At 43.1% G+C, this 23390-nt stretch overlaps 1 protein-coding gene across 1 annotated transcript; it reads right to left on the bottom strand.

Annotated features, from left to right (window-relative positions):
- Window positions 1-6474: 6474 nt before the first annotated feature.
- On the bottom strand, window positions 6475-21315 carry DDX43 (DEAD-box helicase 43). Its single transcript, XM_079939624.1, has 17 exons — window positions 20833-21315; window positions 18923-18978; window positions 18501-18627; window positions 17567-17692; window positions 16113-16194; window positions 15001-15157; window positions 14654-14772; window positions 13953-14054; window positions 13435-13576; window positions 12794-12894; window positions 11699-11786; window positions 10911-11038; window positions 10595-10704; window positions 9758-9896; window positions 8286-8373; window positions 7603-7758; window positions 6475-6664 (listed from the first exon to the last, which is right to left on the bottom strand). Exons 1-16 carry the CDS (start codon window positions 21302-21304, stop codon window positions 7642-7644), a joined length of 2154 nt encoding a protein of 717 aa, XP_079795750.1. The 5' UTR covers window positions 21305-21315; the 3' UTR covers window positions 6475-6664; window positions 7603-7641.
- Window positions 21316-23390: the final 2075 nt, after the last annotated feature.

The raw sequence follows: 23390 nt of genomic DNA, 5'->3' as shown, positions 1-23390 counted from the left end.
GGGTCAGGGGCTTCCGTGTGGCTCAGTGGTTAAGAACCCGCCTGCCAATGCAGGGGACACAAGTTCGAGCCCTGGTCGGGGAAGATCCCACATGCCACGGAGCAACTAAGCCTGTGCGCCACAACTACTGAGCCTGCACTCTAGAGCCCGCGAGCCACAACTACTGAGCCCGTGGGCCGCAACTACTGAAGCCCACGCACCTAGAGCTCACGCTCCACAACAAGAGAAGCCACCCCAATGAGAAGCCCACGCACCGCAACGAAGAGTAGCCCCCGCTCACCGCAACTAGGGAAAGCCCGCGTGCAGCAACGAAGACCCAACACAGCCAAAAAATAAATAAATTAATTAATTAATTTTAAAAATGGGGTTCACTTTACCCCTCCTAACCATAAACTTGGCAACAGTTTGTAATAAAATGAAAGGAACACAGAAGCACCCTGAAGCACCCTGAAGCACCATGCGTCCCCGGGCATGACCTTGAGCTCACCTGTGCTTCAGTTCAGCCACCTCGCTCGTTAACAGGGACAGGGCTGCGAATGGCAGGGCCACAGAGCTGTGTCTGTTCAAGTTAGGGTCACCTGAATGACCCGTGTGAAAGGCTGAAGTCTGATCCACAGACCACAGAGCAAGTGTGTTTCGTGAGCATTTAGATTCTAAGACAACATCACATTTCCCACCAGGACTTTGGAACCTTGGTCTTCAATGATAGGCTCCTTCTGTTCTCCCCTCCCATTCATTTTGCAAAACTCAACTGACTGCCTTCCCAGCCGTTACTTGCAACCTGGAGTCCTGCAGGTTGGGTCTCCGTCCCTGAGAGCCAGGCTGGCCTTGGGAACCTCTGCTCAGGGGCAAGGTCTTGAGGATGTGAGGGCAGCCCCCTGCAGGCTGGGCTCCCGCTCTGCGGAAAGTGAACGGGCACCAGGCGGGTCAGGAGGGCGAGAGGCTGGTCCAGATGATGCCACGGTGCTCGGGCAAGTCTTTCCGAATTTCAGTTTCCCCATCTCTAAAAATCAAGGACTGGGCAACGGCAACCTTAAAGGACCTTCCAGCTTGAAACTATGGTCCTTCTCTAACACTGAGACATGTGGTCTCCCCAAGTTCCTAAGCTTTGTTTTCTCCATAAAAACGACGTGTGAAGTACTTGCAGGAACATTAAGGTACAAGCCTTCAGGGGCCACGTAACCTTTAAACTCCACACAGATCATATTTTAAAATCTTCTCGCTAAAGCTTTTCTTATGTGAAGTGAGCCTCAGTTTTTGTGATGCAGGTAGAGCACTGAGGCCTCATCTGTCTTGGGGTCTTTCCTAGCAGCCTGATAGCACTCCCTCCTCCATCAGCTTCAGCAGCAGCTAGGGAGTATAACCAGGCTGACGGGGTTTCCTCAACATCTCCAACAAGGAACCAAGTGGACCAATACTCAGGGGGAAGGACAGCCAGGACACCAAAGTGTCTATTTGCTAGCTGCTCCTTCTAAAGACCAACACTACGCCCTGGAGCAGTGCCAGCAATTAACCTGGCCCCCACTGGCCAGAGACTAAGACGGAAATTACAGAGAGCATAGAAAAGCCAGAGGTTTACAAAGATAGAACAAGGGACTTCCCTGGTGGTGCAGTGGTTAAGAGTCCACCTGCCAATGCAGGGGACACGGGTTCGATCCCTGGTCTGGGAAGATCCCACATGCTGCGGAGCAAGTAAGCCTGTGCTCCACAACTACTGAGCCCACATGCCACAACTACTGAAGCCTGCGCACCTAGAGCCCACGCTCCACAACAAGAGAAGCCACCGCGATGAGAAGCCCCTGCTCGCCGCAACTAGAGAAACCCCACGCGCAGCAACGAAGACCCAACACAGCCAAAAATAAATAAATAACATTATATTGAAAAAAACCAAAAACAAAGATAGAACAGGCTTCCCTAGGAGGCATGTAAGTTCTCTGTCCTCAGAGGTGTTTAAGCCCAGGCTGCTCAAACCCCGAGTGGCAGGTTGAGGGCAGAATGTCTGGACCAGGTGACTAAAAGGCCCCTTCTCAACTGTTGCATCTTGTCATTGTAATGCCTGAGAGCCTTCAGGTGATTTCCATGCAGCAACAACTCTGGGATCCACGGTCGGGCCCCTGAGTTAGTTCCCTCCCCTACTTCCTCCTTTCTAACAGGCAGGTGCCCTGCAAGAAGGCAGCAAAAATTCCCACAAAATAAACAGCTGAAATGCCAAGGTTAGATGCAGCGTTCTAACTGCAAACAATTATTAACATCTGCTCCCTGGAAGACTAGCTGTGCCTATTTAGCGGAGTCAGGAACATCTAACAACTTGGCAGCTGTACCACATAAGTGAAATTCCTCTTCCTTTTACACCACTGGTCTTGAATCCCTTGGCTGCAATCTTTCAAGGGGTTCAGCTATGATCTTTCTCACATGCTGTTGCCAACCTAAGAGTTTGTTCATTGAAATAAGAAGTCTGTCCGTTTGTTTTTTAAAAAAACCTTAAAACGAAGCCACACGAATGGCAAGATGTGACACCCTTCAGGGCATATGAAAGAAGCACAGCAGGCCGGAACCGAGGCAGGAGCCGTGCTCTCTAAGAAGACAACGCCAGTTCTGGACGGCACATGCCAGTTTTGCCCAGAAGCACCAAGCGGAGAGAAGGCCGTGTTGCAACCTTACAGGTGGAGACAAGCGCAAGTCCTTGACAGGTGGTTTAAAAATGCAGACAGCCACGGTGAGGGCTGCTTTCCCCAAGCACCACTGCTCCCCAAAGCCAGACGGGGTTGCTTTAGAGGGTCGGCCACCTCTAAGAGGCAGAAGCCTCCTGCCCCAGATCCAGCTGTGGGAAACTGCAGAAGAGGCTAAGGCACGTGGCTTAGTGGTCTGATGAAAGAACAGATTTCTGCACCCAAGAAAAACATGAGTTCAGAGAGCTTTGTCTCTCCCCTCACCTGACATGCTTTCAGAGGTTGAAAAGACACACACAACCTCCGCTTTCCAAAGGACCTCTCCTTAGAGGAAAAACAGCATGGGACTGCGTGCGCACAGCACTGGCTGAGGGTGAAAAGCGTCCCAGGCTTCCCGCGGGAATGAAAGCACTCTTCCAGACACACCTGAACAGATAGAGCCTAACATCACAGCTTCTTGTCCAGAGTCTCTCAAGTGGGAACACAGATCTGCTGTTGAAGAGACGGTGACGTGACCTACACATCCACAACTGTGGCTCAAACATCTGACGGCTACATTTTTTTTTCCCTCAATAGTATGTGGATATTTCCAGGGAGCAGGTTACCAATGCCTTAACCCCATCTGCCCCCAAACTCCAGCCTGATAACAAAACACTCCCCTTGACAAAGGGGGTTCGGTGTTTGATTCCTTCAAACCCTTTCTAAACTCAGCTTCTTAGGAAAAACCTCCATAAGCCACATACTTTAGAGCCTTCTTGGCGCCTCCATACCAACAGCCTTCAGCTGTGGGCAGTGAGACGCTCTCTGAATACGCACTGAACCTGCACGACTGCAAACACAGAGAGCACCCCGACGTGCCAACCATGGTCAGGTGTATGAAAATACGATCCCCTCAGAGTCTAGAGGATGCTCTCTGTACATTCAATTATGCATATTTTAAAAGGCTGCAATCTGCTAGACATGCATCGTGAGCACTGGCGAAAGCGTGGCTGCCACGGACACACCACGTTTTATTTAGTGAGAGTGGCGTCCTTGTCCACGGAAAGCACGCTCCATGGAACCGAGAACTTGGGCCCCTCCACCTCCCCGCTTGCGGGGGGGTCTGTTCTGACTTCTCTGGGTGGCGCTCAGGTGAATCCATCCGTGAGACACTAAAACGCTCCACCAGGCCAGGCTGTCCACTGCTGCTTTTATTCTTTGAGGCTTAAGAAAGAACTCAGAATTAAAACTGAGTAAGAAGGTGATACCTTTGAACACAATATATGTCAAGATGGTCAGAAATTAGAATTCAAGTCCTTTCTTCTCTTTCCTTCCTACTCCCTGTTCACACTCTCTGCTCCCCCAACACACTGACTAGAAAATGTTGCAAAAGCTTGCTTTTGGATATAAAGCTTTATTTTCAAAGGATACTTTGGTTCTGATAGAATTAGATATAGGGATCTGAGTTTTTGAACATAAAGAAAAAATCAGGTTAATTGTTAATAGTTAAAAAAGTTGTGTTAGCAATCGTTCCCCCTGAAAGAGAGGCAAGGTGCTCACAAGAACGAGCATCAGATGGTACCGGCCTGCGTTGCTCAAAGCCGTGCTTCGTTGCCGACCCCCCAGTGCAGAAGGTCAAGGCTGGTCAGAACTTCCACCCCAGGGCTGGACTCGGGGGCAGGAACCACACGGTCCTTGGCGGCTTTCTTGTGGCTCTCAATTAAGGATTAGTACTTCTGAAAACATGAGCCCCAAACCACTACATGCATCCATCTGTCAAAGCATTTCTGGCCCAGGAGAACGGCTGAGGCCGTAACACGTAACTCTGCCCGCAGAATGAAGTGTGGATGGGAGGACCAGGGGCCGCGGCCCGGGAGGGGCTCTGCATGTGTGTTTCTGGACCCTCCACAATACGGCTGGGCACATGGGACTGCCTGAAACCTCGCCTGACCTGAAACCTCCTGTTGGTGCATCAGGGTTTCCTCTACTACGTGTGCTGAGCAACAGAAACGGCAGGGGTCTCGGCGCCTGGAGCTGGGGACCAGATGTGACAAGTCTGGCACTGTAGTGACAGCTCGATCAGCCAGCAGATGCCGCCTGAGTGCCTACTGTGTGCCAGGCACAGGGCCGGCGAGGAATCCGCGTCAAAGGGACTTGCTGACAAGCGACAAAGCTGGCAGCAAAGCGGGGGTCTGTGTCCCCAGCAGACAGGTCTGCTCACGCTGGTCCGCCTCCAGCCGCAGGCTGCTGGTGCAGGGCTACCCCTCGCGTGAGGCAGCGTGGGATCACACAGTGACTGCCAAGATTGCTGTCACCCACATTTGCAGGAGAACTGACTTCATGCTTCGCTGATGAGGCCATACATTGTTTTCCTTTCATTCTTTTTCTGATCATGCTTTTTCTTTTTTTTTTTTTTTAGTCCAGTAGTTGGCTTAAAAGTCTGCATGTAAACATGCTGCATCAGGAGGATGTAATCCTCCTGACCTAAAAGATTTACCGTATTCATCAAGCTTTTTATTTACAGTAAAACTGAACAGCCTTCACGGGCTTAAATGCAGCCGACATCACTGTGCATTAAGCACTGCACTTACCCATTGAAGACGTGCTCCAGCCTCACTGGAGCCGCTTGCCGCCCCTCATTTCTGGTCCGGTTTGTGCGCTGTGGTCACTCTTCACCGGGTAGAAAAGTAAGGAGGGTCTCGTTTTCACTCACAGGTCTGTGCCTGAAGCCTTGGCTTCTGCTCACTGGGGCTTACTGAAGCCTGGCCTGCTCTGCAGTTTGTAGTGTCCTCCGTAACGTCGGACAGTGTTCATCTGAGGCTCCTGTCCACGTGCAGCTGGACCTTCTTCTGTGAGATGCTCTTCTGGACCATCTTGCTGAAAGATGTGATGCCCATGGGCCGGAGCAGCAGCGGGGCGGGCCTTGAACCGGCAGCAACCAGCCCACGGGACCCGGCAGCCCCTGGCTGCATCCCGAGCCCCTCAGCCCCGGGGCTGCCCTCCCCACACTCCCCAGCATGTTCTGATTGTGGTCTTTTATAACCAGATGTCCAGTTTTCCCAGCACCACTTACTGAAGAGACTGTCTTTTGTCCCCACTGTGTATTCTTTTTACGTTTCATTCTGCACTTTTAGGGAAAGATGGGCTCCTAGCTGTTAGCCTAGCCCAGCTTCGCTGAAAACCTGTCAGTAGCCCAAATTAATGTTAGTATTTCACTAATTTTAATGCATTTTCACGTAATGAAACTTAATACAAAAATTTATTCTCATTACATACACCTTTTGGTGGGTGTTTGTGGTTCTTGTATCATGAACGTATTTCCTCACTACTATTCAACTTCCGACAGATGATAACATGGTATAAGTAATTATCATGCAGGGAACAGAAAACTACACAAAACTATAAGGGAAAGTAGGGGCCATGATTAGTCAAAGAAGCTTTCGGGGAAATGAATTTACCCAGGATTTACTTGATCCTCGAGCACTAGGCTAAAATTTAACAAACAGCTGTTGCATAGTTTGGCCCCATGAAATCTTTTTACTGTTTCATTTCAAAGTAGATAAAGTAGTAAGAAAAGTACCAGCAAATAAAACACTATGTGGTAAACACAAAATTAAAGGGCTATTGGGAAAGACGGATCAGCTTGTCTTTTTATCACAGAAAATAATTTATTGTGTTAACAGCATTTTCACTGCTATGACAACATCTGAACAAGCTTGAAACCCTTTAAAGATTGACCTTAATACAGCAACATTATAGGAGACAAAATTTACATTTATTTCTTTTTTTAAAATAAAGATAGCAAAAAGTGAAATTTTAATGCTACATTCCTTAATATCAATAAAAAATGTTCAACTCAAGTTTAAATACTTTTGATCTTATTCAAGTATAAAATACTGAATTCTACATTTTAAACACTATTATTTTAAGACTCAGTCATCTCTTCATACTGCCAGCGTGCTTCCAATACTTCCACAGTATCTTAAATAAATATATCTCAAAAAAAATCTTGAATTCTGAAAAATAAGCAGGAAAAACCATCAATTGATGTACTGTGCCGTTCTAACGGGGGTGAGGTGATCTTTGAATCCCCTAGTGATGAGTGAAGCTGAGCATCTTTAACTTGTTGGACACTTATATGTCTTTGGAGAAATGTCTATTCAAGTCCTTTGCCCATTTTCTAATCAGGTTGTTCTTGTTCAGTGTTAGGAGTTTCCTATGTCATAGGCATTAGGCCCTTATATGATATGATTTTCTCCACAGTTTATTCATATGGCTCCCTACTGGACATTTATGTCCAGAGGAATTGCTGGATCAAAAGGTATACGTGGGCTTCCCTGGTGGCGCAGTGGTTGACAGTCTGCCTGCCGATGCAGGGGACACGGGTTCGTGCCCCGGTCCGGGAAGATCCCACATGCCCCGGAGCGGCTGGGCCCGTGAGCCATGGCCGCTGAGCCTGCGCGTCCGGAGCCTGTGCTCCGCAACGGGAGAGGCCACAACAGTGAGAGGCCCGTGTACCGGGAAAAAAAAAAAAAAAAAAAGGTATATGTATTTACAATTGATACATTACCACCTGATTGCTCAGAAGAGGTTATACCAATTTACACCTACACCAATTCTATTGTATTCCATTATACTCTTACGACTGTACAACTTAAAGTTTTTTCTCATCTCTGAATTAATACTTCTAAGATATATATATATATATATATATATATATATTTTAAACATCTTTATTGGAGTATAATTGCTTTACAATGGTGTGTTCGTTTCTGCTTTATAACAAAGTGAATCAGTTCTAAGATATATTAACTAGAATTTAGGTAACAGATAAAGAATAAGATCTCATTTATTGTGTGACTCTTAGAGATAATGCTGATTGTAATAAACACACTAACAAAGCCTAGTTAAGGAAACCAGGTGTTTGAAAGTTCATGTGTTATTCAAATTTTACCTCTTTTAAGTAGGCTGGTACCACTTTTCAATATAGACGTTAATAATAAAACATCTTGGGTTTTCCTTGGGGTCTTTCCCATTTATTTTCCATTTCTTTTTTCAGTTTATTTGCTTTATATCTCTCAGCCATCACCACAAGATCCTCTGGGACACTCTGAAGCCATTAAACGTGTTATTAGGATTGAGGTGATTCTCATTATATAACAGCTTTTCTACAATCTTCAGAGAATCTCCACAACTGATTACGTGACATCATCCAAACAGAATGGAATGTGTCCCTCTGCATATGCAACACCGAATCTTCAAGGTATAAAAACCAGCCTAGTCTTAAAAAACCCCGTCAGTAAATACGTGGCCCTCCTGCTAGCGTGGCCTTTCAGTTGCTTCCTGGTGCCTTTGCCTGGTGTCACTTTCTCACCTCGAGGCCTGAGTGTGTCCTCTGCTTCCTCTGTTCTCTGCAACCTCCACCCCACTGGGCTCTTCCTCAGCAGGGTTCAGTGACGCTCACCATTAGATCAGGTTCCCCACTTATATATTATAGTGCTCATCTTTGCCATGCTACAGCCCTCATAACACGCTTAATTGCTTGTTTAATATCTGTATTTCCTGACAGGCAGTAAAGCCCCAGTACTTGGAATAAATGAAATTTGAACCTTAGAAAACAGAGCTGCATATTCTCACCTGATTTGCTCTTTCCAGAATATTAATTAATTCACCAGCAATCTTCCAATCATTTCTAGTGATGAGGGTAACACATACCCCAGTCCTCCTTCAAGGGGGAAAAAAGTCAGTTTAATTTGATTTGTAATTTATATTCATGATTCAGCTAGCAAAATAGAACAAAAACAGCAGCAGCAAAACCTCAACTCTTTCACAAGCCCAACTACGTATGATACGTTACGATTTAGCCATTCAGGGACTTCTCTGGTGGCGCAGTGGTTAAGAATCCACCTGCCAATGCAGGGGACACAGGTTCGAGCCCTGGTCCGGGAAGATCCCACATGCCGCGGAGCAACGAAGCCCATGCGCCACAACTACTAAGCCTGTGCTCTGGAGCCTGCGAGCCACAGCTACTGAGACCGCATGCCACAGCTACTGAGCCTGCGCGCCTAGAGCCTGTGCTCCGCAACAAGAGAAGCCACCGCAATGAGAAGCCCGCGCACCACAACGAAGAGTAGCCCCTGCTCGCCACAACTAGAGAAAGCCTGCACGCAGCAACGAAGACCCAACGCAGCCAAAAAATTAATTAATTAAAAGATTTAGCCATTCATATAAGGAAGATGTGGTACATATACACAATGGAATACTCCTCAGCCATAAAAAAGAACAAAATAATGCTGTTTGTAGCAACATGGATGCCACCAGAGATTATCATACTAAGTGAAGTAAGCCAGACAGAGAAAGACAAATATCATATGATACCATTTATATGTGGAATCTAAAATATGACACAAGGGACTTCCCTGGCGGTCCAGTGGTTAAGACTTTGCCTTCCAATACAGGGGGTGAGGGTTCCATCCCTGGTTGGGGAGCTAAGATCCCACATGCCTCATGGCCAAAAAACCAAAACAGAAGCAATACTGTAACAAATTCAATAAAGACTTTAAAAATGGTCCACATCAAAAAAAAAAAAATCTAAAAAATAAAAAGTAAATAAAATATGACACAAATGAACCTATCTATGGAACAGAAACAGAATCACGGACATAGAGAACAGGCCTGTGGTTGCCAACGGGGAAGGGGTTGGGGAAGGGATGGAGTAGGAAGTTGGGGTGAGCAGATGTAAACTTTTATATATAGAATGGAAAGACAACAAGGTCCTCCTGTATAGCACAAGGAACTATATTCAATACCCTTTGAAAAACCATAATGGGAAAGAATATTAAAAAAATAGAATGTATACATATATGTATATATATATATATATATATATATATAACTGAATCACTTTGCTGTACAGCAGTAATTAACACAACACTGTAAATCAACTATACTTCGATTAAAAAAAGAGATTTAGCCATTCAAACAGCAATTTGGAACCTAATCTGCAGTTGTTTAAACAGCATGTTATGGGGATTTTATGATAGTGCTCTCAGAGGGGAAAAAGGTCCTTTTTGTGAGAATGGGGAGCCAGGCTGGATGGACCGACTTACCCTGCTCTCCCGGTGCGCCCTACTCTGTGCACATATTCTTCGATGTTCCGGGGAAAATCGTAATTATAGACGTGTGTGACATCATGGACATCGAGACCACGAGATGCTAAATCGGTAGCAATCAGTATTCGCACTTCCCCTAAAGAGTAAAGCCAAAAGAATAGAGACACACGCTGGTACAAATCAACCCAAGACATATCTGTCCCCTAATATCTGATCAGGTGAACTATCCTTGCTTTTAATATTAAAACTCTTTTAAGGACAGTGAAGACGGGAAAGGGTTACTTAGCCTTTTTTAACTGCTGGCAAGTTACAACACAACAGATTCCAAAATTCAAAGGGTCCATGAACCATGGCAGAGATATATGCCTCTCAAGTAAATTAAAATAACACCCTCACTGCAAATTACTGCCTTGATATCCAGGTTTTAAACATTAGCTTGAGATAGTTCTGAGAATCTGATGAATATTTAGAACAAGTATAGTTCTGGGATCTGCAAGCTGAGGGCAGATCTTAGACATGGGTTCCATGAAAAGGTGCCAACACTCAAGCAAGTCCAGGCACTGGACACTTTTTTTTTTTTTGTTTTTTGTTTTTTGCGGTACGCGGGCCTCTCACTGTTGCGGCCTCTCCCGTTGCAGAGCACAGGCTCCGGACGCGCAGGCTCAGCGGCCATGGCTCACGGGCCCAGCCGCTCAGCGGCATGTGGGATCTTCCCGGACCGGAGCATGAACCCGTGTCCCCTGCATCGGCAGGCGGACTCTCAACCACTGTGCCACCAGGGAAGCCCCAGGCACTAGACACTTTTAAACTGCAATACTAATTGTATAAATGTACCTGTTCTAAAGTTTTTTAATGCTCTCTCTCGATCACTCTGTTCTCTGTTGCCATGCAGAGACTCTACTGATATATGCCGGATACTCAGGTCACTTGCTAAATGATCAGCCCTGAAGCAAAAGATAAAGTCAGGGGTCTAAGTGCTTATTCTCATACCACCATCAATTCATTACTGTTACTTCCACTGGCAAGAGTCTGAAGTAATGTGCATATTGTAAGACATACACACACCCCCATATGAAATGCGTATACACCTAGAAACAATGCCAAAACAAACCATGACTGATGATTTGAATGTAAAAAAAAACATACTCACACAGCTTTCCGGCTAACAAATATTATGACTTTGTCTTTGGGAGACAGGCTCTCGATGAAAGTTTGGATATGCGATTGTTTCTCGTCTTCTGTGGTGACAATTATATTTTGTTTCACAGTACTTACAGCCTAAAGGACTCAGAGATCATAGTTCATCAATATTAATGGGCAAACCCCATATATTGGCTCGAAATCCATCTTATTTCTATCATTGGTTAAATGTTCTAATAAACTGCTAGCAGGAAAAATGGCAGGTCCTTGCAAAATCACCGGTTCCTACCCAAGGATTTATGGCTCAGTCTTTCACTTTTTACCAGTGAGTCACCTATGCTAAGCTGGGAACTCTTGAATACGTGGTAGTGCGTTGAAAGCAGCTGGTTACTATTGTTGAAAAAGGAATAACCACAGTTTGAGGCCAAGCTTACAAAACTATCACCATGAATTTGGATATAGCCTTTGCAATAAAGATGTTCAGCTGATGACACAAAGAGTTTCCGTTCAATAAGTATTCTGACAACACAAAATTTCAAAGTATCGCTGGTATCATTTTATTGACCCAGAGATGAAATAGATTCTGAAGCATTTATCCTGTCTTTCGTGAAATCTCATGAAATGAGCCTAGGGCAATGACCCATTATTAATTACCAGTGATTTAAGTAAAACGTCAATTTTCATTAATGATTAGTTGAAAGGCCAATCTCAATTATGAAGTGAAAGGCCAGAGAGCTGTCAATGGCAAAACATTTCCATAATTAATAAGATATAAATAGTAATTAAAAACAAGCTTACAACTAGATCCAAAGTACCAACATACACAATCATGGGCTCTTTCAAATAAGATTGTGCGAGTCTACGGACAGCACATGGCCACGTTGCACTGGAGATAAAACGTAATACACAAACATTAAACATTTATTATAAAGCAAACATTACTAAATTTCCCTAAGAATGCTATGAACAAAATTACTCATGAAAGACAAACTTAGTACTTTTTAATGAGGCCAATTTCACAGAAAACATTTGCTTCACAATGAATTGCTCAACGAAGCTACTAGATTAAACCTTTAAATAAGTTTAATAGGTTTGTAAGCAAAAGGTGAAGAAGAGCTATACCTTTCTCATCTATGAAAAGGTACAATGAATTCAGGTGTTAGTTTTCTCTCGGCCTTTATAAATAAGGCAAAAAACCCCAGTATTTTTCATGCATTGTTAGCAGGCAAAACCAAATGCTCATGCCAAATAAAAACATTTTAACTGTACCGATGATTGGATATGTAAATTCAGTTGTTTCTTCAACCATATATTATGAAAGTAGCCACCTTCTGTACTTTCACACTAATTACAAAGATGGGAAGTTTAGTAAGAAAACAAAATGAACAAATCTAGTCTACTTCCCCAATCACATACTCTTCCGCTGCCTCAGCTTTATCTTTGCCAGAAAGTATTCTGGACAGGTGATTACTTTTTCCAATCTGAGACCCCCCACCGTGAAACAGTCTCTCCTGCATTTTTTAATAGAAATCTTATTCTTTTTCAAACATTTATTTATTTACTTAGGCTGTGTCAGGTCTTAATTGCAGCACGTGGGATCTTTGTTGCGGTATGTGGGATCTAGTTCTCTGACTAGGGATCGAACCCTGGCCCCCTGCATTGGGAGTGCGGAGTCTTAACTGCTGTACCACCAGGGAAGTCCCTAGAAATCTTATTTTTAATTCAGGAAACCCAACAGTCATTGCTAAACTGTTACACTGAGTTGCTATACTAAGTGATGACATATCTTTCACCAAAGGATCTCAAAATACTTTTAAGAAAGGCTCTAAAATCAAATGGATTTGGTTCCACTGATTTCTACTTTGCAGACTAGCAAATTAAACATATACCTACCTTGTCATAACTGTCTGCCTGTCTGGGCGTACATCTAATAAAATCTTCATTATCTGGGGTTCAAATCCCATATCCAGCATCTTGTCAGCTTCATCTAATACCTGCATTAAAAATGATTAGATTAGGGGAATTCCCTGGTGGTCCAGTGGTTAGGACTCCGCGCTTTCACTGCTGAGGGCCCGGGTTCCATCCCTGGTCAGGGAACTAAGATCCCGCGAGCCGTGCAGTACAGCCAAAAAAAAAAAAAGATGGCTAGATTAGGTATGGAAGGTAGCTAATATGTATGCTCTGCCTTTATGAATACTAAGGTAATTTTTTTACTTCCTCCATTACCTAAGCTATCTGTAGTTGCAACACAGACCGAGTTAAGTTTGCCAACTAACAGTTTCTAAATCTATTTAATGAAAAAAAACAATTTAAGTGTCTAAAATATTCATGTGGAATTCTTTTGTACTTACCTACATTTTCTAATATTTATATAATACTAAAATGGAATGATCTTAAAATCTGTATTTTAACCAGAGGGAATGAGAAACATTCCTAGGATTTAAAACCATTATGAAATGGAGAGCCATTCTAAAGGGTTTGATAAAGAGTTCACTTCTTCCTCCCAGGACCCTGAACCCCTGCTCCACGATTACCAGGTAGGTTACGCTCTTCAGGTGCACAAAGTTATTCATTTGTAGATCGTGGAGTCTTCCAGGAGTGGCAATAATGATATCGACACCTTTCGCTAAGTCTTTTATTTGTCCATCTCTATCGCCACCACCATATATACAAACACTTAAAAAAAAAATACGGAGGTTCATGTTCACGTGGGGAATATCCCATCACAATTCAAAATCCCAACCAACCTAAGCATTTGGGGTATAAAATAAAAAGCACATCAATCAGAAGTCTCGGGTAGTACAGTATTGGCCCCTTTCTGAGAACCATCCACACCCACCAATCCACAGGGACATGTCCTGTGAGAGCCACATTCGCATCCTTGTTATCTGACCCCATCACCCAGGTTACAGTCGATGTGGATCAGGGGTAAGTAAGCCTGACCCACGCTGAGCCAATCAGCTTCTCAGGATGTGTGAAAATAATGGGGAGGATGTCGACAGCTACAAATGGTTAGAAGGCTGATGCAGGAATGGTCAAAGAAAAGACTCACCTTTTAAGACCTTTATATGAATATTTATGGCACTCGGCTTCCACTTGCAGAGCTAGTTCTCGAGTCGGGGTGAGGATTAGCATGCCCGGCCCATTCCTGGCTCTTTGGAGAGAAAACACGTTAGTAAAGTACCCATCTCAGATACACAGGACCTTCATTCAGTGCCTGCAATGAGGGAATTCCCTGGCGGTCCACTGATTAGGACTCCGAGCTTTCATCTGCTGAGGGCCTGGGTTCAATCCCTGGTCAGGGAACTAAGATCCCATAAGCCTCGAGGTACGGCCAAAAAAAAAAAAAAAAAAAGGCAGCAATGAGTGTCAAAGCCACAAACAAGCACCACACATAAAAAGTGGAGAAATAAAGAAAAACAGCCTAACCAAAAAATCCTAGGGTCCAGACACCAGCCTTTTCATTAAACAGGGCCAGAGCTTTCCTGTGTCAGATATTCTCACAGAATTGTACTGGACACGGTAATTTAAACAATTTGTTTCCAGTGTTTCACTGTTAAGACTTTTGGTGGATACTACCTATTGCTTCCTAAAAATGTTCTGTCCATTTATAGCTTACCAGGACAACACAAGTGCATTCGCCCGAGACTAGGCGTTACCTTTCGACCAAGGCAATCGAAGAAACTTTCATTGCATTTTTGGAATCCATATCTGTTAGACCCCTAAAGGGAACCCAGATGTAATCATTCTTACAGAGGTTGTGAGTCAATATGAATAAATCCAGGCACTAAGTACGTCAATGTCTTCCCCGTTCCAGTCTGAGCTACTCCTATAAGATCTACTCCTTGTAGAATGATTGGCCATGCCTGTGACTGAAACAGAACGAGAAATATCAAAATAAAAAGTGCATTTCTCTCTGTCAAGTATTCCTTCCTCCTCTCCCAGCCCCAAACTTCTCAGCATTTTGAGTGCTAGGCAGTGGCGGAGGTGCTGGGGGGGGGACACTTATAAGAGACAGCTGCTCCCTGGTGTTATAACTTCTAACGACCAGAAATTGAGGGGAGAAAGTCGATGAAATGTTAGAATTAAAGAAAGCATACCTGAATTGGTGTGGGCCTTTGAAAACCTGCCTTTTGAAGGTTTCTCATAACTTCAGGATAACAGTGAAATGCATCCTCAAAATTACCAATAGGGTTGGGAAGAGGACGTTTCTCACCACCTTTCAAGTCATCACACATTATATTATAATTTTCCCTCCTTTAAGGAAAAACAGAACAAGGATTAGTGGCTTTGGTCACTTTACTCCCCAAGCAAGAAATTTTTTCCAACATTCGTTCAGGTCATATCTAGAAATTCAACTGCAACTGATTAAAATTAGACTGCTGGTTAAGTTACAGTAAAATGTAATAAGAAACAGAAGCAAGCCCATCTTTTTTTACCAGAATAGTTCCAGAGAAGGAAAAAAATTACACTGTATGCATGAATGGGCCAATGAAAACTTCATGGAAAGGTTAAGAATAGAGCCTGAAAATTATACGCTTCATGAATCAAAGTCAGATTTGGCAAATGCCTGAGGGCCTATAATGTTTCACACACATTTCCTTAATTAATCCTCAACAATACTTTGAAGTGGGAATTATTCTCATTCGACAGGTGATCTTTAGTCACTTGTCCATGCTCAGGGCCCTACCCCAATCCTAGAATAACTGCTCTGTCTGCTATACCACACTACCTTAGTTTTATAACAGATGTTAATAGAAAAAATGTTGCCATTATGACCTGTAATTCCAGATAATAAGGACCAAAGAGTAAGAAATTTTTCTAACATTCAGATATCAGATCAATTTCTCATGATTTTCAACACTTGTAGAAATAATTCTCAAAAACTGCTAATACAGCAGGCACCAACCACGTGTCTCTTTAAATTTAAAATTTCAAATTCAGGTCCTCAATTATATTAGCTACATTTTAAGTGTTTCATAGCCACATATGTATAGTAACTACTCTAGACACAAATATAGCCCATTTCCCTCTTCGCCAAAAGTTTTATTGGACAGCAATGCTCTCATGTATGTGATGTAGAGGGCAACCAAGTTTTCTTTTGAATAGGAAGCTACAGTTTCAAATGCAATCATTTCAGATCTTTTCCTAATGGGTTAATTTACCAGCAAAACTCTACAAATACTCAATAAAAAGTAGTAAAACTATTCACCTCCAATTGTCTGCTTGGTCTTGTGACATTGAACTTGTTGTTTCTGACTCCACGTAAAAGTTTTTCTTAATTGGAGGTAAACCTGGGACAAAAACCAAAATTTTAACTTGGGTGATTAATGAGCACTTACATTTCACTGACATTTATTCAAAGCAACAGAAATCAAACTAAAATATGTATCAGGTTCACCTTGCACAGATAATAGTTCTAGACAGCTGTCCCACACTTTGCCAGCCAAGCTTCTGCCAGCCTCTAAGAGACCTCCATTTTTGCCTTGTCTTTCAATTACATTTTTCACCCAAGAAAGAGATCTTTAATAATTAAATATGAAATAAAGAAACCATGCTTCACAAGACACACAGCCATCACAAGTGACGAATCTTCTCTCATAGTAAGCTAACTTTCTTTTCTTTGAGGGTCCATCGCATTACTGTTTAGGAATAAAATATTTATCCTTATTCTATCCTCTACTTTGAAGCTACTTTGTTTTCTTTTCTTTTCTTTTTTTTTTTTTTGTGGTACGCGGGCCTCTCACCGCTGTGGCCTCTCCCGTTGCGGAGCACAGGCTCCGGACGCGCAGGCTCAGCGGCCATGGCTCACGGGCCCAGCGGCTCCGCGGCATGTGGGATCCTCCCGGACCGGGGCATGAACCCGTGTCCCCTGCATTGGCAGGTGGACTCTCAACCACTGCGCCACCAGGGAAGCCCTGGTTTCTTTTTTAAATGCTTATCATACTTCCACCAAACTTAAATCCTTTTTCTGTTCCCCACCTCCACCCAAATCTCCCAACACATGTTGAGATGGCATGGGATAGGCTGACCACCAGAGTGGAATGAACCCTTGTTAATATTTGTCACATGGTAGTGTTCACTGTTTAACTTTAAATAAATGATGTTGTCTCACTGCCTCATTCTGATCAAATTAATGCCTGAATTTACTCTGAAATTCAGTGAATAATGTAGAACATTATACTCCATATATAATTCCAAGTGGGAATTTAAAAAACCCATTTCTTCAAGAACTGTATGATCTTATTAAATGTTTTTCCCTTTTTATTTTGCCCTTCTTGGCCAGGACACTCCAAGATCAATTTTTGCTCAGTCATAGCAAAATGTTAACTCCTGGTTGGCATGTTTACTCACTGTACCATCAATTTCCCTTTGCTGTACCATCAATTTCCCTTTTGGCCCAATTTTCTATTTTTATTAAATTTGTGCAGCGAGTTACCTCAAATAAGACAAGGTATAAGTAAGTTTTAACTTTCCATTTGTAACATAAACTGCAACACAGACATAGAAATATCATGTCCTAGAGACTAATTGCAGCATTTCAAATTCTACTGTCATTTTGCATATAGATTTCGTTACTAAGAGCAACACATTTTTTACAGAGGCTAAAACCTCAATTACTAGGAACAACAATACCACATATAAGTGTTGGGATCCAGCACTAACCTGCCCACTTTTTTTTGCTCCATTTCAAAATATTTTCTCGGCACTTATCCCAATCAACCAATTTCTGATTTCCTGAAACATCTTTCCTTGCATCTTTTCCATCCGAAGGTTGGACAACAGCAACATCTGTTAAAAATATTCCAAATTAGTTTCCAAACAAATCCTACCAGTATAAAATCCAAAACAATTTTATTATTTTCTGTTTTAATAATCCAACAATAATAATGCTTGAAACATTAAATTTAGGAATTTAGTACAACAGTGCCATGACAGTTCTGGTCATGGTTTGCCAGTTATTTACTTCAGATTTCGGAAATGCAAAAAAAAATTACTGGAGCAGCTAAAAAGCATGAGAGACTAGTGTCTGATAATAAATAACACATCACTTATCATTACAATAATTCTGTGTGGCAGATGTTACCCCAGGTAAACAGAAGAAACAGTGTCTTAGAGGCTTTTTAGAGGTTCTTTCCCAAGAAACACTAAGAGGAAATGCTGCCATCTGAACCCAAGACTCTTCTCCTTGTTGCTTCTGGAAATAGTTCAATAATGGCTTTTTCTCTAGTCCAAGTAGATCTGAGATTTTTTAAAATATCAAATAATTAGGCAGTTTTCAAAATCAGTCACATTCCAGGGAAGGGAGCATAGACAGGAGGCCAGGACTAATCCTTGCTGTACCATCAATAGTGAAGTGTATTCAAAGGTTATTTTGTTTTTACTCAAAAGTAAAACTGCTAGGCTTAACAGCAGATATTAAGTGTCTTAGTTTGAGGAAAAGTATCCTGGATTTCATAGAAAAAAATTCTGTAACAGACTAGATTTAATGATGGCAAGCCAAAGCTTTGTTATCAGGAAAAGCAGTTATAATATGGCTTATAACACTGAATAAAACATTTAAAATTTTACAGGGCTTTAGTGGGCAAAAATTACTTACCAACTTTGGGTTCCGTTTTGTAGTCTTCTTGTTCTTGAACAAGATTATCTATCACTGTTTTCGCTTTGCTCTGCATTGCCTTGGTGCCAAAAATTCTTACTTCCGCTTCAGGGTACCCTTTTATTATCTAGATACAAGGGGGGAAATAGGTGAGATAAGTCCCTTCACCGTCCCCCCCGCCCCCCTCCCCCGCCCTCAACCTCAAATAGAATAAAAGTGTAAAGGAAATACAGGACTGCTATCAATCAGCATCTAAGATATAATGAATGGACTACAGCTTAGGTGAGTTCTTAAAAAGAAGTATGAAGAGCTTTGGCAACTTACCTAAGTTACAACAGTATGTTAATAATTGAAGAGAAATTAGAGTTAGGAATGAACCACAGTTCATCCTCTTTAAGGATTTAAGAACCCGAATAATTTACCTGTATTTTGGTGTATGTTGAGCTCTGGATCTCTTTTATTTTTGACCCACCACGCCCTGTTTTTAAAAATAAAGGAATTAAAAAAAATTGAAATCAATTATGGGGAACCTACTACCAACTTTGCTCAAAGCCTTCTCTAGTTCTTCCCAAATTATCTAAACAAAGGCTCCTAGGGTTCAGTAATCACTTTCAGTTTGGAAAAAGGGAAGCAGGCGCTTTCTATTCCAAATTGTGGTGGGTGGTAGGAGGTTCCTTTCCCAGAGGTAGATACTAAGGATTCACCACCAGACCAAGGAGAGACTAATTGGATCCAAAGTGTTGGCAAGGATGTGAAGAAACTGGAACCCTTACACACAACTCAACCAAAAAAGTCCAATTAAAAAATGGCCAAAGGTCTTGAATAGACCTTTCTTCGAAGACGTATTTATGACCAACAGGTATATAAGAAAAGATGATGAAATCATCAGAGATATGCAAATCAAAACCACAATGAGATATCACCTGTTAGAATGGCTCTCATCAAAAAGACAAGGGATATGGGGCTTCCCTAGTGGTGCAGTGGTTAAGAATCCGCCTGCCAATGCAGAGAACACGGGTTCGAGCCCTGGTCCGGGAAGATCCCACATGCCGCGGAGCAACTAAGCCCACGCACCACAACTACTGAGCCTGCGCTCTAGAGCCCGCACACGACAATGAGAAGCCCACGCACTGCAACAAAGAGTAGTACCCACTCACCACAATTAGAGAAAGCCCGGGCACAGCAACGAAGACCCAATACAGCCAAAAATAAAAACAAATAAATAAATAAATTTATTTAAAAAAAAGACAAGGGATAACAAGTTGGCGAGGATGTGGAGAAAGGGAACCCTTATGCACTGTGAGTGGGAATGTAAATTGGTGCAGTCACTATGGAAACAGTATGCAGCCTCCTTTAAAAACTAAAAATAGAACTACCATGTGATCCAGCAATCCCACTTCTGGGAACTTATACACAAGAATTGAAACTAGGATCTCAGAAAGATATCTGCATTCCCATATTCATCATTATTCACAATAGCTAAGAGGTGGAAATCACCTAAATATCTGTCAACAGATGACTGGATGAAAAAAATATGGCATATGCATACAGTGCAAGTTTTCACCCTTAAAAGGAAATCCTGCCATTTGTGACAACACATATAAACCCTGAGGACATTACACTGAGATAAGCCAATCACAAAAAACTGCAGATTCCACTTCTATGAGGTGTCTGTTGGCTGCCAGGGATGGGGGAATGGGGAAATGAGTTGTTGAGAGGTAGATTCAGTCGTGCAATATGAAAACCTTCTGCAGATCTACCACACAACGTTGTTCTTAGGGTCAACAACCCTGTAAATATATGTTGTTTACCACAATTTTAAAAGGGGGGCAAACCTTACTTCCAATCATTTCCAAAATGATTTTCAAAAACGAATTTGTAAGACTCACGCTATACTAAGAAAAAGAACACTTTTTTCGGCAGATTAATCATATTCAAGTAACAGAAACTAAGTGCAAGGTATGGTTAATGTTCCGAGCAGCCCTTTAATACCCTACGCCTTCTTATCTTGGGTTAATGGCTCTCCCCGGTGCTCAAACGGACTGACTCCTTTGTTGTTCATTTTGGGGTAAGCTGCCAAAGCTCTAACCTTTCATCCCAAAGATTTCTTAAGTCTAAGAGCTCGCTCTCCCAAAACATCGTCTCTGTAAACTATACAGAGATGCATTAAACACCATCACTCTAGCACCAAAGCGTATCAGAAAGGTCCGGTGGGGACCCGAGCCGCCCCAGTGGCCGCTGATTGGAGGCGAGGCGGGCGGGGCGGGGATGCCACAGGCCCCGCCCCGCCTCGCCCACTCCCGTCCCGCCCGCGCAGGCTCTCCGCTCTCACCGATCACCGCGCCCACCCAGTCGTTCTTCAGGCTGAAGGAGAGCGGCGGCTCCTGGAAACCAGCGCCCACGGGCTGCTGGACGCCGGAGTGGCCCCTCCAGCCGCCACCTCCGCCGGCCTTCTGGCCTCCGCGGCCGCCTTGGCTCGGCTCCTTCTCCGGGCTCCTTTCCGGAGCCCGAAGCAGCGCCGCGCCCCGCCGAGAAGCAACGACCCAGGAGGAGGCGTTGGCGCCGGCTTCCGGCCGAGACATGGCTCCACGAACAGGATCCGGCACCTCCGACGTCTTCCGGCAGGCCCTGCACACACGAGACGCCGTCGAAGGCTGGTCCACGAGGGCGGCCACGCAGCCGCTGCTCAAGGCGCCCGCGCGCCGACGCCCCGCCCAGGCCGCTGCCCATTGGCGGACGCGGCGCTGTGAGAGGGGCTGGTCCAATGGGCTGCCTCCATCCTGCACATCCTGCACTTCCTGCATCCTGCCCGCGCGCTTGAGTGAGTCCTTGCGCGGGCCTTGTCCTTCTCTGCTGTGGGCTGTCCGGGCCTCTCTGTGCTTTCCGGCTACACACCCGCTCCTGGGACCCGCATCTCAGGGGCGCAGAAAGCGCAGTCACGTTTAACAGCCGGACCCGATACAGTCGTTAAAAATTTGAAACAAAAGGTTGACAGTAGCATTCACCATTGCTGTGTGAGCAACACTTTCATATAGTTAAGCATATGTTAGGTTTTAAAATGGTGGTTGTCATAATTGGAAAAGATACAGGTACCCCAACATTCATAGCAGCACTATTGTAATAGCCAAGACATGGAAGCAACCTAGGTGTTCATCCACAGATGAATGGTTAAAGAAGATGTGATATGTATACACAATGGAATACTACTAAGACATAAAAAAAGAATGAAATAATGCCATTTGCAGCAACATGATTTGACCTAGAGATTATCATACTAAGTGAAGTAAGCCAGACAAAGATAAATATCATACGATATTGCTTATATGTGGAATCTAAAAAAAAAAAAAGATACCAATGAACTTATTTCCAAAACAAAATAGGCTCACAGACATAGAAAAGAAACTTATAGTTACGAAAGGGGAAGCAGAGGGAGGAATAAATTAGGAGTTTGGGACTAAACTATATACACTGCCATTTGTAAAATAGATAACAACAAACTACTGTATAGCACAGGGAACTATACTCAACACTTGACCCAAATGCTTGCTGTAATTCAAGGGCTAATGAAATAAATTGAATAAATGCCCGAAGCACTTCCATTTTTGCAGGCTGGCTCTGTGGCTGGACATATTATTCCAAGGATGCAATCCAGATGGGAGTGCCCCTACTTTGATTAGGATCTTCAAATTCTCTGAAGAGATCTCTGTTTGATCATGTGTTAATCAAACATAGTACACATCTATTATAATGCTGGGTACTGTGGTCTGTGCCCAGTATTGAAAAAAAAAAAAAGTACTACTCACATTCCATCCTGGGTTGAATGGGTTAACATGAAATTAACTATAACTCTTAATGCAATAAACCCTGGACTTAATCGGATTACAATGTTATTGCAGCACCCAGGAAACACATAAAAAGATTAATGTTTTATGTATTTAGTTTCCTTTCTCTAATCCTTCCTCTGAAGTGGGTTGTATTAATGATCTTTAAAAAGAAGTTTTGATGGATTAGATTTGCTAATATTTTGTTGAGGGCATTTGCATCTGTGTTCATGAGAAATAGCTCTGTGCCTTTCTGGCAATGTCTTTGTCTGGTCTTGGTATTAGGGCCATGCTGGCCTCACAGAATGAGTTAGGAAGTTTTCCCTCTTCTGTTTTCTGGAAGATTTTGTACAAAGTTAGTATAATTTCTTTCTTAACTGTGTGTTAGAATTCATCAGTGAACACATCTGGACCTGGTGCTTTCTGTTTCACAAGCTATTAATTATTGATTTAATTTATTTAATAAATGTAGACCTATTCAATTTGTCTTTTCTTTTTTTTTGAATTTTTGAACTTTATTTTATTTATTTTTTATACAGCAGGTTCTCATTAGTCATCCATTTTATCCATATTAGTGTATACATGTCAATCCCAATCTCCCAGTTTATCCCACCACCACCCCCACCCCGCCACTTACCCCTCTTGGTGTCCATACGTTTGTTCTCTACATCTGTGTCTCTCTTTCTGCCCTGCAAACCGGTTCATCTGTACCATTTTTCTAGGTTCCTCATATATGCATTAATATACAATATTTGTTTTTCTCTTTCTGACTTACTTCACTCTGTATGACAGTCTCTAGATCCATCCACGTCTCTACAGATGACCCAATTTTGTTCCTTTTTATGGCTGAGTAATATTCCACTGTATATATGTACCACAACTATTTTATCCATTCGTCTGTCGATGGGCATTTAGGTTGTTTCCATGACCTGGCTACTGTACATAGTGCTGCAATGAACATTAGGGTGCATGTGTTTTTTGAATTATGGTTTTATCTGGGTATATACCCAGTAGTGGGATTGCTGGGTCATATGGTAGTTCTATTTTTAGTTTTTTGAGAAACCTCCAT

This window comes from Stenella coeruleoalba (genome assembly GCF_951394435.1).
Source record: "Stenella coeruleoalba genome assembly, chromosome: 12".
In the NCBI taxonomy this organism is placed as follows: Eukaryota; Metazoa; Chordata; class Mammalia; order Artiodactyla; family Delphinidae; genus Stenella; species Stenella coeruleoalba.
This window is presented reverse-complemented; position numbering and strand designations above follow the sequence as displayed.

Excerpts from the sequence above, each read along its gene's own strand:
- DDX43 (XM_079939624.1), bottom strand. The coding sequence starts at position 21,304 with ATGCAGGAAGTGCAGGATGTGCAGGATGGAGGCAGCCCATTGGACCAG. Across the intron at positions 11,787-12,793 it reads AGGCAGACAGTTATGACAAG|TGCAACGTGGCCATGTGCTG; the intron begins GTAGGTATATGT and ends TTTTATCTCCAG. Across the intron at positions 9,897-10,594 it reads ATTAAAAAACTTTAGAACAG|GGGAAGTGCGAATACTGATT; the intron begins GTACATTTATAC and ends TTTACTCTTTAG.